This window comes from Ranitomeya variabilis, chromosome 3 (genome assembly GCF_051348905.1).
Source record: "Ranitomeya variabilis isolate aRanVar5 chromosome 3, aRanVar5.hap1, whole genome shotgun sequence".
NCBI classification, from domain to species: domain Eukaryota; kingdom Metazoa; phylum Chordata; class Amphibia; order Anura; family Dendrobatidae; genus Ranitomeya; species Ranitomeya variabilis.
The window spans coordinates 537409931-537427872 of NC_135234.1; the positions used below are offsets into that span (position 1 = coordinate 537409931).

Sequence of the window (17942 nt, forward strand, 5' to 3'; positions counted from 1 at the left end):
CGTCAGCTGCCTGTCCACACCACACTGTATACCGTCAGCTGCCTGTCCACACCACACTGTATACCGTCAGCTGCCTGTCCACACCACACTGTATACCGTCAGCTGCCTGTCCACACCACACTGTATACCGTCAGCTGCCTGTCCACACTATATACTGTCAGCTTCCTCACCACACTGTATACCGTCAGCTGCCTCACCACACTGTATACCGTCAGCTGCCTCACCACACTGTATACCGTCAGCTGCCTCACCACACTGTATACCGTCAGCTGCCTCACCACACTGTATACCGTCAGCTGCCTCACCACACTGTATACCGTCAGCTGCCTCACCACACTGTATACCGTCAGCTGCCTCACCACACTGTATACCGTCAGCTACCTCACCACACTGTATACCGTCAGCTGCCACACCACACTGTATACCGTCAGCTGCCTCACCACACTGTATACCGTCAGCTGCCTCACCACACTGTATACCGTCAGCTGCCTGTCCACACCACACTGTATACCGTCAGCTGCCTGTCCACACCACACTGTATACCGTCAGCTGCCTGTCCACACCACACTGTATACCGTCAGCTGCCTCACCACACTGTATACCGTCAGCTGCCTCACCACACTGTATACCGTCAGCTGCCTCACCACACTGTATACCGTCAGCTGCCTGTCCACGCCGCACTGTATACCGTCAGCTGCCTGTCCACGCCGCACTGTATACCGTCGGCTGCCTGTCCACGCCGCACTGTATACCGTCGGCTGCCTGTCCACGCCGCACTGTATACCGTCGGCTGCCTGTCCACGCCGCACTGTATACCGTCGGCTGCCTCGCCGCACTGTATACCGTCGGCTGCCTCGCCGCACTGTATACCGTCGGCTGCCTCGCCGCACTGTATACCGTCGGCTGCCTGTCCACACCACACTGTATACCGTCGGCTGCCTCGCCGCACTGTATACCGTCGGCTGCCTCGCCGCACTGTATACCGTTGGCTGCCTCGCCGCACTGTATACCGTCAGCTGCCTGTCCACACCACACTGTATACCGTCAGCTGCCTCACCACACTGTATACCGTCAGCTGCCTCACCACACTGTATACCGTCAGCTGCCTCACCGCACTGTATACCGTCAGCTGCCTCGCCGCACTGTATACCGTCGGCTGCCTCGCCGCACTGTATACCGTCGGCTGCCTCGCCGCACTGTATACCGTCGGCTGCCTCGCCGCACTGTATACCGTCGGCTGCCTCGCCGCACTGTATACCGCCGGCTGCCTCGCCGCACTGTATACCGTCGGCTGCCTCGCCGCACTGTATACCGCCGGCTGCCTGCCCGACACCACACTGTATACTCAGGATGCATGACCTCCTCACTACTGACCCCAGAGAATCCTGACGGCGTGCAGTGCATTCACTGTGAGAATTCCGAAGTCTAAAGTCACATAGAATGACTGCAGATACATCACGTTGGCCAACTCCTTTAACCCTTTCCCGACATGCGCCGTCCATGATCATGCGGCCTCACAATGAGTGTTGCGTCGATCCGGTGCAGGTGTCAGTTCTGTGTGAAAGCTTATACCCCGATAGCACCGATAGCGGGCATTTAACCCCTGTGATGCTGTTGTCAGTAGTGACAGCGACATAGAGGAGTATTTCACAGGGAATGAGTTCTCTGCGCGCTTCCATCAGGATAGCGCAATGCGATTGCGTTGTCCTGATGGTCTCCATGGAGACCCCCAGTCTCAAGATGGCCACGTGGGCCTTCAGGGAAGGTGGCTTCGCAGTGCCTGCAGAGAGCAGGACCTGAGACACACCAGCCTGAGAAGGGAGTGTGCTCATCGCCCTTGAGCGTCGGACCGGGACCGGGAAAATAGCTATTTTCTGTCCCTGAGGAAGCCGCCACAGTTGCGGCGATACGCGTGGGTTTGCCCCCCACACCCCTTTTCCCTCTCCTATATGATATGGCTTTGTCCTCTATTGGCTCCTGCATCATTCCACCTAGGCTCGGACCACCATTTGGTGTATCCTTGTCTATCAACTACCTCCTGTAAGGAAAACTTTCTTTCCTTGGCTTATTTTGTGGGTTAGGTGGTACTGTGATACAGGTTGGCCCTGCTATACACTTTCAAATAGGTGGGTTTTTGCTTTCAGTTTTGTGAGCCTAATATATGCATAAATATTTATTTATCTATTTAATGATAACATTCATGCACTGCCTGCATTCTCACTTACTATTACTAGGGGTCCTGGGCTTTTACATCTCAGTCCAGTTTACTGCACTTTATATTTATAACCATTTGTTGGAGAGGGCAGGGATGTGGTCTGTCATCTTCCCCATATTAGGAGATGACTGCTTTGTTTTTTTGTGTGTTGCATTTTGCATTTTTAATTGGTTTTAATTGTGTTGTGTGATATTGTTTTTGCTGTGCTATTATAAATAAATAAAAGCCTTACCTTTTTTGAATATTCTAATATGTTTTTGGGTTTGCTCCCAATTGTATGGACATGATCTTCTCTTCTACTCAGTCTTTAGTGTTCTTTTGTCCATGGTGAGCCCCTAATTCCCACAATCAGTGGTGCCCTCCGCTTCTATATATATATATATATATATATATATATATATTTATTTATTTTTGGGAAAAAAGTCAGTCTTATAGTTTGAATACGGTAAATGTTTATTTTCTCCTTCAACATTCCAAAAACTCCTGTGAAGCACCTGAAGGGTTGACAAACTTCATGTATGTGGTTTTGAGCACCTTGAGGGGTGCAGTTTTTAGAATGGTGTCACTTCTGGGTATTTTCTGTCACATATGCCCCTCAGTCTCTTCAAATGTGATGTGGTCCCTTAAAAAAAAAAAAATGGTTTTGCAAACACTGTTGTAAACAATGAGAAGTCTCTGGTCAACTTTTAACCCTTATAGCTTCCTAACAAAAAAAAAAGTTTCAAAAATTGGGCTGATATAAAGTAGACATGTGGTAAATGTTACTGAATAACTATTTTGTGCGATATGACTCTCTGATTTTAAGGGCTATGAAAATTTAAAGTTTGAGGATTTCAACATTTTTAAAATTTTCGCCAAATTTCAACTTTTTCCACAAATAAAAGCAATTCATATCAAATAAATGTTACCACTCTCATAAAGTAGAATATGTCACGAGAAAAGTCACCGGATCAGTGGGATCCATTAAAGCGTTCCACAGTTATGACTTCATAAAGTGAAAGTGGTCAGAATTGTAAAAATTGGCCTGGTCAGGAAGGTGAAAACAGGCTTTTGAGCAAAGGGGTTAATGCTTCTAATATAAATGTAGTAACCCTTAACTTGTCAAACATCCTAATGCTTTATTAACATGACCATGTATCATGTAAACTTACAAGTTATGGATTGTTACATGTGTACAGGATTAGAATCAATAACGCCACAAGAATACATCACCAGAACCACCGTCAGTAAATTAGATAGCAGCGTGATTATTATGTTCCTGAATAAAAATATCTGCCCTACACTATGGCCCCAGAATAAATAATTTCCCCTCACTGTGATCCCTACACACCCACACTGTCCCTCTCCTTTCCATACTGGGCCCCCTCTTCACACTGTCCTCTCAAACTGTCCACAGTCTCTCTATACTGTGCCCCTGTCATCATACTGCCCCCATACTACCCAGTCTCTATTCTGTGCCCTTTCACACTTTTCTTCCCCCTATGTCTCCTCACATTATTTCCCTCAATCGTCTCCTCACATTTCCTCCCCCTTGCCCTCTATAAAATCTCCTCTTACATCCCCATCCAGTTTGCTCTCATATTCCCTCCCACTCCTCATATTGTTCCCTCAAATATTCCACACTCCCAAACTATCGCCTCACAGATTCCCCCCCACTCTACAAACTGCCTTACTGTCTCTTCACAGGTCCCCCATCGCTCCCACATACTGTCTCTTTGCAGGTCCTCCCTCATTCCCCATACTGTCTCCTTACAGGTTCTCCTCATTCCCCATTCTGTGTCTGCACCAATTCTCCCCACCCCTGCTTCTCATACTGTGTCTGCACCGAAAGGCCAGGACTGTTATTACTCATTACACCTTGCGCAGAAGTTACCTGTCTGTCCTGGGCCACTCCTTTGTGAGATATAATGACACCCTTCTCTGATCTCTGTGCAGAACGATTGCTAGTTTCTGTGAGCACGATAGACATAAGTGTGATACTGACACTGATCTCTCAGCTCTGGACACACACTGTGGGTAGCAGCAGTACAGCAGCAGTTATTTAAGAGTAGTAGAGCTGACAGAAGGGTTTGTACTGTGACACAGCTAAACTCCGCTGCACAGCCTCTTCCCCCACACTGGAGTAGATCAGGGCAGTCTGTCATTACACATCTCACACACTGATAGATCTGTTTTAAGCTATGCTTGTGGGTGGTCTTCTTTCCTTTCACTGTTGCTGCCTGTCTATGAATGGTCAACATCGTACAGGGGGAAGACGTACACCTATCTATGTCCAGTAATATTTCTATAAATCACAGCAGTGAATTGCAAACCTCTTTTAATCTATAGCCACATGTTTATTATCTATATTGCCATCTATTTATTTGTAGGTGAATCTATAAGGACGCCACATATGTCATCATGGGAGTTCAAGGACTTTGGAAGCTTCTTGAATGTTCTGGAAGGCCAATAAATCCAGAGACTCTGGAGGGGAAAATCCTCGCTGTTGGTATCCTTGCAATATATCGAAATGACATGCAAGTCTTACACATAATTTTCCTCCACCAAGATTTTAAATAAACGCATTACAAGCTATTATCGTGTACAGATATTGCGTCGTTTTAGTATATATTATCATGTAATGAAGAAAGATTGAATAGTACGGGAATAATGAGACTTTAATTACAAAGGAGCAAATGTGTAAGAGAGAAAAATGAACTGCAAAGACCAGTTATTTCTTGTATTTTGAGGGAAACTGTCCTTCTATCTCCATGATACAATCTTGTAGAATTATTTTGCTTGCTTAGTTGGTCCCTGACTGGATTCGCATCCGATAATGGGCCTAGGTCGATGACCATTCCCCGCACTGCCATAGATTCAGTATACGATGGGAAACCAAAAGAAGTGTAGATGCGGCTTTATTGGTCAATGCTTTTCGAGGTAATCCAACCTCTTCATCTGGACAAACCACAGTGGGTATCCTGATAAAGAGGTTGGATTACCTTGAAATTCGTTCATGAATAAAACCGCATCTTCACTTCTTTTGGTTTCCCATCGTATATTGAACCTCTGGCACTGCGGCTTTACACCTTCCTACTTAAAGCCTACCTTAAGGCCTATTCACACAGTCTAGACAAACTTTGTTTTAAATGGTGTGGTTACTACAGAATTGTGATGGTGTTTTATGTCTGGGTTTTTTTGTAAAATTTTGGCAAATTGGCATGTTGTTGCAATTTCCTGGCATCTGCCTTAATAAGCCACAGTTTTACTGATGGTGTAATTATTGACCAGATTCCTTTCTCAGCCATCACTGCGTGTACGGGGACATTTACACGATCGTATCTTCGTGTCCGTGAAAAAAAAAATGGACTTCACATGGTCAGCACTCAGACCAGTGTTATTCCGTTAGGCTGCGTGAAAAAAAAATTCTCAGCATGCAGTAGTGTCTTCATACTCTAGATAACATTCATTTAGTCAAGTCTTTTGGTAGGCAAAAAAAAGATTGGATCCCATACAGCATCCAGTTCTTAAGGGTTTTTTTTTTTAAAATTTATTGCAATTATTAACATTTGTAACTTTTTTTTTGGTCTTGTAAATTTTATCAATGTCTGATATATAAAAACGAATGCCATATGGTGACTTTCTGAAAATCGGACAAATCTATTTTTTTTTTTAATCCGTTCATGTGAATTTTGCCTAATATTAAACCTATCCGTGTTTTCGCTCCCTTTTCTCCCTGTGTAATGTGGGAATCATAGTATTTTCATTAACAATCTCTTAAGATATCAGCATTTGGTTGAATCAAGCGATAAAAGGCGCAAGGGATCGTCATGGGAATGCCATGCAGAACGCTCATCTGCTCACCTTATTCCATCGACTGTGTAAGCTGTTGTTCTTCAGAATCCGGCCCATATTTGTGTTTGACGGAGAAGCACCGCTCCTAAAGAAACAGACTCTAGTAAGTATCTGCTTCTTCGTAGTGAAGAGAACTGATACTGTTCTCAAATGACTAGCCATACTGAACAAAGAGGCAATTTTCTGTATTCTCTCAAAATTTAGGCAAAAAGACGACAGAAGAAAGATACAGCAGCTAGTGAGGCCAAGAAAACGAATGAGAAGTTACTGAAAACCTTCTTAAAAAGACAAGCTATTAAAGCTGCCTTATCTGGGACTAAGCAGAGGTATGTGCCCCTAGTGTCAGGCAGCGCTGGTGTTACACTTTCTAATGTGGCTACAAGTCTATCAATGTCTCTTCTGTTTTTAAAGCGATGAAGACTATCCGAGCCTCTCACATGTACGGAAGAAGGAAGAAGACGATATTTATGCCCTTCCTCCCTTGGAGGAGGATGAGAGAAATAGGTAAATTGCAATAAAACTTTTAGGTTTATTATCTGTTCCTCATCTGCTGCTGCTTGAACCATTTTTCTTACTATAAAAGTGCATTCCTTTAAGAAGAAGTTATCACCTTTCATAGTTCCTAAATTGGTGGATGTCCAACCTCTGAGACCCCACTGATGACGAGAACAAGAGGCTATTGTGCTTCGTTTGATTGGAGCAGCAATCGAGCATGGCCATACTGCTCAATCCACGTTCTGTAGGACTGTTGAAGATGGCAGTCCCGGACTAATTTTATTCCGAACAGCCCATTGATAATGAACATGTACTTTAGTGCTCTATTCAATCGTTACTTCCTGCAGTTGGGGGATGGGGCAGAAGTTGCTCCTGGTGATTGTGAGGGTCTTAGTGGGCAGAAGTACACTAATCGACAAGTTCAAACCTATCAATTTCTTACTAGGGTACCCCTCTAATACCAATTCCTAATGCTCAGCTGTTCCATTTTTCACTTAAGTTGTGATATTTTGCTGTTCGTCAGGCGTGTCACAGCTGGGACTCCCACCAATCCTGAGAACGAGACCCTCCAATGCCAAGTTTGAAAGGAATGATGGTCCCCCATGTGCACCACTGCTCCATCCTTTATCTAAAGGGCTGAACTCCAGAGCCCCATTCTCTGGATTAGTTGGAGTTCCAGGGGTCCACTATCCGGTTACCTTATTTAAACTACTTTATGACCTACAGCCAGGATGTGCCCATCAGTATGTGATCTCGGTGGCTCCACCTGTTTGGACGCTCTGTTGAAAATAAAAGTGCTTGTTCCTGTGTGGTGCCTCACGGCCCCGTTGGCAGTTGTCAAGCACTCTTCTCCTTGTGCTTGTGATCTGGGTCTGGTTTTGCAGATCTGCGCCATTAACATGTCCTGAGCTGCGGCACCAGATATATTGTGTATATGAAGATGGCTCGGTGTCTGGCATACTATGCGACAATTCACCAGAGAAGAAGCCTGATAGAATTCTAAAGCTCCAGTCCAAGAACGAAAAAAGGACCAAACATTCATCATTCCCTTCCCAATACGCCCCGATAAATCCTGTTATGTGTAGACTGATAGTTGATTCACCTGTTTTTTTTTGTTTTTTTTGTTGTTTTTTTTATAGTTCCGAAGAGGAAGAAGAAAAGGAATGGGAAGAACGAATGAATCAAAAACGACTACTTCAGGTACTTTTTTTTTTTTTTTTTTTTTGATGCAGTACTTTTTCTAGTGTTTGTGATTTGAGCCAGTGACTGCGTTTGGAGGGGTTACTATATCCTACACAAATCTAGCCTTGTGTCTCCTTGTGGCCAACCTGCTCTCCACATTCACAGGACACTGCTGGCACTTGTAGACCTCACTGCAGAGTGTCACGGTCTTGCATTTCCCATGTGTTCTGTACTGTAACTAGTGTTTTGTACGTATAGGATGAAATCTTGGCTAATCCTAATTCTGTGGACATAGACTCCGAGGACTTTAGTAGCTTGCCTGCGGAGGTAAAGCATGAGATACTGACTGACATGAAGGAATTTGCGAAACGTAGGAGGACCTTATATGAAGCTATGCCAGAGGTATGTATACTAAACTCATCGGCCATACATAAAATACACCATTAGAAAGGATGAAACTCCTATAAGCAAGGTGACACCTTAGTCCAGTCTGTCTCCTATACCAATATTATCTGAAAATTAGCATAAATCTATCAGTTACATGAAACTTTTTTTTTTTTCCCGCGTAAAAGGCATATAACATGTCTGGTCACTAGTGATGAGCGAACGTGCTCTGATAAGGTATTACCCGAGCATGATGCTAACCAAGTGTCTCCGGCGTGCTCCAAAAATATGTTCGAGTCTCCGCGCCTGCATGTCTCCGGCTGTTAGATAGTAACACTATAGTAATAGCTGTAACAGTAATAGCTGTAACAGTAATACAGTAATAGCTGTAACACATGCCAGGATTGCCTAAGAAGCAGCCAATCCCTGCATGTGCTGAGCTGTCTAACGGCTGTGAGACATGCAGCCGCGGGGTCTCGAACATCTTTTTTGAGCACGCCGAAGACACTTGGTTAGCACCCAAGCATGCTCCAGTAACGCATTTTCGCTCATCACTAGAGGTGAACCAACTGCATAGAAATATTCTATAACGTGCCACCAGATGGCTCCACCTGCATGTGTATTAATATGGTCTCCCTGATGAGGCTACTGGACCATAATGCATGAAATGGCGATGTCTCAAACATTCTATTTGTCCTTGTATATTGGTAAATCATCAGGGACTCCTTTTTAATATTGCAGCTCTCACAAAGCTTTCCTATACTTGTCTGAAATATATATTATCTGATTGTTTAGCCAGGTGTTGCCAGAATATATGGGGGCTCTACTTGTCTCGAAGTGAAGGAAGTTGCTGTCATACCATTAGACATCGGACCCCCAGGCAGTCATTCCGACTCAATCTGATGCTGAGCAAGTGTACATCACGCCACGGTTGTTATGGAGGAGCAGAGTCCCCTTCACATGTGGCAGCTGTTATACAGCCAACTCCTGCCCACAATTGCTAGGATGAAAGATGTGAGGAGAGATTAGTCTGATTTTTTTTTTTTCTATAACTTACTTGGAGGGTATGTAGCGGGCTCAGGCGCTGAGCGTGCCCCAAATATGTTGATGATGGCTATGTTATACAGCTGAAACTTGCCTGCATCTGCCAGGAATAGACATAGCTGAAAGGCTAGGTGGACACTGCATCTGTGCTCCAGGCCTACAATATACCTTTAGGGATGATTCCCATTATGTACTGTAATGTCACAAAAGGCCCTGATTCACAAAATGGAAGTGTGTTCTTTTGCCCTTTGGCCAGTGTGCATCTACATGCCGTTTACTTAAAGGGAACCGGTCACCAGAAAAAACACTCTTAACCTGCCTGGGGCCCTCACTTCGCTGATCGCTGCAGGGAGAAAATGAACTTTATTGCCCCCGGCAGTGTCCCGATTTCAGTCACTGGTCTGAGTATAGAGACTACATTATGTAGTTGACGAAGTGGTGCTATTAACAAATAAAGAATACCCACAATATACAAGCCTATATGCAGCTATGTCGAATGAAGGATTTAAAAAAGTATTTATGAAGATAAAAGAATGAAATTGGGAGAAAAAAAAAAAACTTTGGCTACGTGACAAGGGGTTATATTGTGAACACATTTGTGTCCATAATTCTGTGTGGATTAATTTTCTAGTATTTCTTAGTTACTCGAGATCTGGACACACACACAGATTTTATAAAGTGTTTTTGTATTTTGTATTTTCACTTGACCCAGCCAAACGTGACATTTCCCTTTTCTCTGCCCAATTGTTATATGATCTGGAGTCATGCACTTGGGCACATCACCTTTGCACCTCAGACTCTTGTGTCTGTTTCTGCTGCGGCTGTGTGTGGGGAATATACGGCTTGTGTCCAGCATCAGAAGTATCCGTGCACCTAGTTGTTTTTGTTTGGTGGATAAAGACATTGAGGAGCTGGATGGAAACCAAAATGTCATCCCGTCTGTTCTGATGGATTGTTGCTTGATTCTCCTTGACCCAGTTTAGTGTATTTTTAGGAATCCTGAAATTGCTGTAGAACTGTATGGACTTTTGGAGCTGATCTGATTAAAAGCCTATTAAACAAGATATTTTTATGTTTACAGTAAAGATGTCCTTGAAAGGCTTTTATTCAGACTATCTCTTACACTAGAGCCTTGTTCACATTGTGGTTTTTAAAGGGTTGTTCCTGTTTTCTTCAGGAGTGCACCGCTCCCCTTCCTCCCATCTTGCTGGTGGCAGTGCTCTCATAAAGACTGACCTTTGAGACCAGTGGTATCGTTGTGCTGCTGTATGGACATGTGCTCTCTCCCATGCACTGACAAGACACAGCGTTGATTCTGCAGCATCAAAAAAGCTCAGTGACCCCGGGGTCTGGCAGAACCCACCGATCTAGTTGGCTTAAGAGCAGCGCTCACATACTCTTCACCAATGTCCTCCAATGCTAGTCCTCAAAAGCCACCAACAGATCATGTTTTCAGGATCTAGTCAGTATGGCACAGGAGATGGAATATGAAATTATTACCTGGGCATTATTAAGGCTACTTTCACACTAGTGTCGGGCACTGCACGTCGCAATGCTTCGTTGTGGAGAAAAAACGCATCCTGCAAAGTTGCCTGCAGGATGCGTTTTTTTTCTCCATACACTTTTATTAGCGACGCATTGCGACACGTTGCAACCGTCGTGCGACGGTTGCGTCGTGTTTTGGCGCACCGCCGCCACAAAAAAAGTTACATGTAAAGTTTTTTTGTGCATCGAGACCGCCATTTTCAACCGCGCATGCGCGACCGAAACTCCGCCCCCTCTTCCCCGGACCTTACAATGAAGCAGAGGAAGCTTCTTAAGACTGCTTCCGCTGCCAACGACGGGCATTTTATTCACAGTATGCGTCGGTACGTCGGGCCGACGCTAGTGTGAAAGCAGCCTTAGAAAAACCTGAAAACATGGCTGTTGGGGAGCACTGCTCTACAGTATAGCAGAGGTGGCCAATACAAATACTAAGACAATAAGCAGTAAATAATAAACACTAAAAATCCCTTGCTTCTTGAGAATCTTATAAAATGAGGCCAGTGCTTTTAGGTCACTAGACGTAAATGTTGCCGTGTTTTGGATAAATTTCTGGTTCGGTTGTAAAACGCATAACAGTAGATGATGATGATTTCCAGTATCCATATTGTTTTGCCTTAAAACAGTAGTAGTTTGTTCAGTCTGCGGGCAGTCTTCATCTTCTGCTATGGTGATGCTCTTCTGCCTTCTTTTCAGGACTCCAGTGATTTCTCCCAGTATCAGCTGAAAGGATTGCTGAAAAAAAATAACTTGAACAGGTGCCTCGATGATGTGCGGAAAGAGATGAACCAGCAGTGCATCGGGGAGGTCCGCGCTCAGTTTGAAACAGAAGGTGGATTTATGAAAGAGGTTGAAACGCGGCGTCTGGTCTCAGAGGACACGTCTCATTATATTCTAATTAAAGGTATAAGTACACAGGGCAGCAAGTGCTTGGTAGGAACAGCGCCAGCTGTACCACATCAGGTTGTAGGAAGGGAGATTCTCCGCATTACTGCACACACCTCATTAATATTGTAAACCTTATGTTTGTCTTCAACTTTCTAATGATCAAATTCTATTATTAATTTTAGCACTGCTTTTACAAATTGAAATTTATTTTAATGCATTACATTTGATTTTTATGGTGAAAGTCAAATGCTTTTATTAATCTATTAAACCTCTTGAAAATGCGTCTGCCGCTCCTTGCAAATAGCTGGTGCCAGTCAGTCATTTGGTGCTTCAGAAGAAATGATGTATTATTGCTTGGTGATCATTCAGATGAATGGGGGCTTTGTGTAGTAGGATGGCTCAAGTTTGCCAAAATTAGACCCATATTTGCAGAGAAACCGTCCATTATGTCTCTGAGCAGAAGACCTTTATGATATCCAAATGCCTCGATATGAGGGGATTTTTCTTTGAGACCACCCCTAGGATTGGACACCAGAATATTTTAATTTTAAAATTGGAAGAAAGAAAAAAAAAAAATGATTCACCTGCTGGACTCCTACCACTGCTCCGCATCACTTCCCAGGGGCCCTGCTGGTGTCCTCATTTCCTCTTCCACTGGGGGACATGTGCCCACTGAAGTCAATCAGTAGTCTGCAGCCATGACATTCTGGAGGAGAAGGAGTGAAGAAACTGTTTTTTCAGCTTTGACCGAATGGCTTGGCTTAGAGAATCTCCCTGCCGGTTTTTAGTATGTAATCTGTGAGCATCATAATGTAGTCACTGAGAGCCTGATTGCAGGTATGTGTCGCTTAGGCTTCTTTCACACTTCCATCGGTTGGCGGCCGTCAGAATGCGTCACTGCGAGGTATCGACGGATGTCCGAAAAATAGTGGAAACCGGATGTAACGCATCCAGTTTTTTGACGGATGCGTTGAATTAGGCGCTGCCTGAATTTGAATGTCAAAAATGATGGAGAGAGAGAGAGATTCCCCTGACTAGAAAATCCTTCCAGGCATGCTCAGAATAGAAAAACCGGATACGTCGCTGGATTCCTGTTTTTGACGCTCAGCGACGGATCCTGCGTCCATAGGCTTCCATTATAGCCAATGACAGGCAGCGCAGGACCCGTCGCTGAGCGATTTTCCGACGTGCAGAAAAAGCGTTCCTCTGAACGTTTTCTCCGCCCGACGGACAGCGATTTTCTGACGGATCCAGTGCACAACGGATGGCCATTTGTCACAATCCATCGCTAACACAAGTCTATGGGAAAAAACAGGATCCAGCAGAAAAATTTGCAGGATCCTGTCTTTTCAAAAATCAACGGATTTCGACGGGAGCTAAAAGACGGAAGTGTGAAAGAGGCCTTACTGGGTTGTGTTGTAGTTTACATACAATGAGTGTGTTATCAGCAGGAGATGAACTCTACATGACTACTTCTCATGTGCAGACAGATCAGGTTCATCTATAACCCTGCCCTCACCACTGATTAGCAGCTTGCTGACACTGCACAGTCAGGGGTGTGGGCAGTATTACACAAAGCTCTGCATTCTAAACGGATTAAAACTGTACCAAGCAGTCCAGTAAATGACACATTGCTGGAGTCGGGGTCTCCTGTCCTATATTATGTTGCTCTCCTATTCCCATACAAGGCAAAAACCTGCTGACAGATTCCCTTTTAAGCCAATCAGGGTTTGCTGAGTGGCTGCAGGGGTTCCACACTGGTAGAGGAAGCCAGGAATACCGGTGGGTGGAGGTACCAGCAGAAGTGGGGCATTCAGTAGGCAAGTTTGTGCAATAAAATATTGTTTTGAACAAACCCTTTAATCTTAGTAATTCTAGTTATTTTTAACATTTATTGCATAGAAATGTTTTTACCACTTTCTTTTTTTTTTTTTTTTTTTTTTTTTCTTTCTAGGAGTTCAGTCAAAAGCAGAAGATAAGGAAGATAATATGCCTGAGAGAGAAATACCCTGTAGTTCTAGTGATGCACCAAAAACCTACCTTGATATGAAGCTAGCTTCTGCTCATAAACCTAAGAAGGCACAGGATAATGTTCCAGATGAGGCACCACCATCCCCAAGAACATTTCTTGCTATACAGGAAGCCATGATGGAGAGCATCTCTGATGAGGAACTCCATGTCAGTGGGACAACACAAAGCTCCGATAATTCATCCGAGTCTGTTGAGGCCGTAGATGGCAGTGTCTCGCCCAGAACCCTGAAAGCGATTCAGGAGGTTATTGCTGAAGATGAAATGGGCTTGAGCAGGAAAAGGCATGTTGAGAAAAATGTGGTCGAGGTAGAGCAACCTAAAGCCAAGGTTTTGGCAGTTAGCAGCTCAGATGAGGAAGTTGAACCCTTTGTTATTGCGAATGAAGAGAAAACTCCCCCTGGTAGATCTCAAACAAGCTCTGGGCAATTCAGGTCTACAGATGGCAGTGGTGAATCCATAATCCATAATTTGGTTTCTATCACAAACCTGGATCGGCTACGTCACAAACAAAATGTTACCGAAGTAGACAACAAAAAACCAGTTTGGCACGAGGCCAAGAGAAATCTTTTCCAATCATGGGATACACGTGCATCCAGCAATATTAACAAACCGGCCTCTATACAACCTTCCCTTAAGAGCAGTAATTCATCTCCATGGAATATTACTCCTGTATTTTACGGTTCATTGGAGATTCCTATGCTTAATCCCATGAACACGTCTTTCCCATTCAATATTTTAGCTTCTTCGTCACGGTCCGTGCCAGATTTTCCTGTATTATTGCCTGAAGACAAGGGGCAGGAAGTCCTACTGCCACCACAGCAGAAGGCCTCTGGCGAGGAGAAGGCTTGTTGTCAAGAAGTATCTTCAGCAAATGTTCCTGATGTAGGATATGTTCCCATGACTCCAGAAAGCATACCTGCACCTGATGAAGAATCGGACAGAGATAAAGAAATAGATTCAGACTCTAATAGTAAGTGCATTTCATCTGATATGTTATGTATTGTTCCAGTGGCCTCTTATTTATTAGTTCAACTTGATTATGTTGATAGTGTTACATAGAATTTGTTAAAAGGGTTTACTGCTTTACTAAAAAAGTAACACATTCTCCATCATAGCAGATAATATCCAATCGGGTCTGGGGGAGGAAAGGGTTAACCATGCACGGTCTACTCTGTTTATCTACGTGTCCACCCCTTACCACACACTACTTCTCCCGTGGATATAAAAAGTGTACACACCCCTATTAGAATGCCAGGTTTTTGTCAAGTTAAAAAAAAAAAAAGAACAATTTTGGATCTTTTTACACCTTTTTAAGCTCTCTTCCCGAAATGGCCTTTTTTTGGTTACATTTTCGTTTCATTTTATTTATATTTTTTTCTGTCCACATAGACCTATGAAGGCTTGTTTTTTTTTTGCACTTTGTGAATTAGACCATTAATTTTACCATACAGTGTACTGGAAAATGGGAGGAGAATATTTCAAGTGTGGTAAAATGGCATAAATACGCAATTCTGACTTTTTGGGAATGGCTTTATGGTGTACATTGTCTGAGACAAATAACCAGGCATCATGATTGTTCAGGTCAGTACAATTTACAGCGATACATAGCTGGTCTAGTTTATCTTAATATTTTACTGGTGTTGAGAAAAAAATGTATTTTTTTTTTTTTTTTTTTTTTTTTAGTAACCCCCCACGACAGCACACCGGACGATGTTACCCCTCTCCTAATAGGGAGAGGAAATACCAAAGAGGATAAATAACCCCTCCCACGTCCCATCCCCCCCCCCCCTCAGTTTTCTTTCCTGTTCCTACTAGGGATGAAGAGGTTATCCACGGTGTGTTGTGCTGGCACCAGTCATCGGTGGGGGGAAAGAGATTCAGGCCGGGCAGCAGGGAACCAGATTTGCCCCTCCTCCCCGAGCACTGCTCCCGTCTCCATTCTGGACTCAAAACCCCGACACCCCCCCCCCCCCTTCCCCTCCAGTCCCCACATTCGGGTAAGCTCTGTGGGGGATTATTCAGCTGCAGACCTCTCTGAGCTCTCCAGCCCCCTCTCCTCCGGCATTGTGGATCTAGAGCAGCGTGTCGCGCTGGGCGTGCACGTGTGAAGACTTCCGGGTCTGAAGCCGGCGGAATGATGTAGCGTCACACGCTGGCCAGCTTCAGCATGCAGAGAGGATTTTTGCGTTCTACGCTGGAACACATAGGCAAATTACGGTGCAGATGGTGTCGGCATGCCCCTTCCCACCCTACACTTGGACATGGGAGGGAGGAGCTCCTCTAATCCAGAGCCCCAGACAAGGAAGGCATCTAACGTAGGACCACTGTGTGGTAAACAGCATGGAGATGTCAGGATCCTCTCGCTCTGTGTCTGCATATCCCAGAACCCTCCCGGCCCCAGTGAAAGTCCATTCCCTGTGTGCAGGTTTTGAGCCTTATTATTCCTTCTCCCCTTTCTTGTAGGGGGACAAGGAACCTGCACCAGGAAGCAAGTCCAAGAGTTCACGGAGATGTGCAGTCTGTACAAAAAAGCTGGCCCCTTCACATAAGAATACATTATGCAAAGAGTGCACTGAGAAAGTCATCAGGAAAGAGCAACCATACTTGATGGAAGAAATTAATGGCCTAATCCAACAGGAGATAAAAACCTCCCGGGCTGCTTTTTCCCCGGCCATACCCTCACCCAGTGTCCCTCCAGAAGCTAAAAGGAGGAAGCTTAATTTAGAGGAGGAAAGGGATGATGACTCTCAGGATGAAACATCTATCCCAGACGAACCTCTGGACGAAGGCGAATTAATCCTGGACCCAGAGGTCTCAACAGGAGAGATATTATTTCTCCCAGGTGATATAGAGGAACTCCTCACGGCAGTAAGGACGACCATGGAGACTGAGGTTTAGAAGACTGCCCAGATGGTACAGGAATAAATGTTCGGGGGTCTCCATTCTAGGAAGAAGCAGGTATTTCCCATTCATAAAAACATCTGGGACCTGATCTCAGAGTGGTAATCTCCAGAAAAGAGGCTGACCATTCCAGCAGAGATGGACAAGTTCCCTGTGGACGACGAGAGGGCATCATACTGGTCAGAGATTCCAAAGGTCGATGTACAGATTGCTCTGGTAACTAAGAAGACCACACTTCCATTTGATGATGCCTCACAGTTGAAGGACCCTCTGGAATGCAAGATGGATGGGCTGCTGAGGAAATCATGGGAAACCTCGGCATCTTTACTGAATACCAACGCCGTATCTACCTGTGTGGCCCGATCGATGTACCGTTGGCTGGGGCAGCAGGAGGAACACCTGTCCAAAGGTACTCCCAGAGAGGACATCCTAGCTTCTCTAAATCTCTAGAAGGCAACAGGGTTCCTAGCAGATGCCTCTGCAGAATCCGTGAGAGTGGCAGCAAGATGTCAGTGTTGTCAAACTCTGAGACGAGCGCTCTGGCTGAGATCTTGGAGCGGGGACATGGCTTAGCTTCATTTTTTTTTTATGTTCTATCCCCTTCAAAGGGAAATACAGGTGCATCTCACAAAATTAGGCTGTTTGCACACAATGCGGATTTAGTGCAGATCCGCTGCATTTTTTTCCACGCAGAAACGCTGCAGATCCGCAAAGTGATTTACAGTACAATATAAATCAATAGAAAAAAAAATGTGCTAATGGTGCGGAAAATTCAGCATGAAAAATGCTGTGGATCTGCAGCGTTTCTGAACCATTCCATTATAGAAATCCACAGTGGTAAAAAAACGCATACAATCCGCATAAAAAAGCGTCAAATCTGCACCTGCGTTTTCTGCCAGGAGATGCGGATTTTTTGCAGAAAATTCTGCACCCCAATCTGCAACGTGTGCACATAGCCTTAGAATATCATCAAAAAGTTATTTTGAGTTCTTCAATACAAAATGTGATTAAGTCATTACAAATGGAGTGATGTATTTCAAGTGTTTATTTCTGTTAATGTTGATTATGGTTTACAGCCAATGAAAACCCAAAAGTCGTTATCTCAGTAAACTAGAATAATTCATAACACCATCTTGATTTTAACATCCGAAATGTTGGCCTGCTGAAATGTATGTCCAGTAAATGCACTGAATACTTGGTCGGGGCTCCCTATGCATCAATTACTGCATTAAAGCGGCGTGGCATTGAGGCAATCAGTCTGTGGTACTGCTGAGGTGTTATGGAAGCCCAGGTTACATAGTTACATAGTTGTTAAGGTTGAAGGAAGACTTTAAGTCCATCTAGTTCAACCCATAGCCTAACCTAACATGCCCTAACATGTTGATCCAGAGGAAGGCAAAAAAAACCATGTGGCAAAGAGTTAACT

At 44.4% G+C, this 17942-nt stretch overlaps 1 protein-coding gene across 2 annotated transcripts in view; it reads left to right on the top strand.

The window, feature by feature from the left end:
* ERCC5 (ERCC excision repair 5, endonuclease) overlaps window positions 1-17942 on the top strand; it is a 105070-nt gene that overhangs the window by 1653 nt on the left and 85475 nt on the right. For both annotated transcript variants that reach the window (XM_077297055.1, XM_077297054.1), the window contains exons 2-9: window positions 4585-4703; window positions 5977-6152; window positions 6254-6375; window positions 6461-6553; window positions 7684-7744; window positions 7985-8128; window positions 11393-11600; window positions 13539-14585. In XM_077297055.1, the coding sequence (XP_077153170.1) occupies window positions 4616-4703; window positions 5977-6152; window positions 6254-6375; window positions 6461-6553; window positions 7684-7744; window positions 7985-8128; window positions 11393-11600; window positions 13539-14585 (1939 nt within the window). In that variant the 5' untranslated portion in view covers window positions 4585-4615. The remainder of the gene's footprint in view (window positions 1-4584; window positions 4704-5976; window positions 6153-6253; window positions 6376-6460; window positions 6554-7683; window positions 7745-7984; window positions 8129-11392; window positions 11601-13538; window positions 14586-17942) is intronic.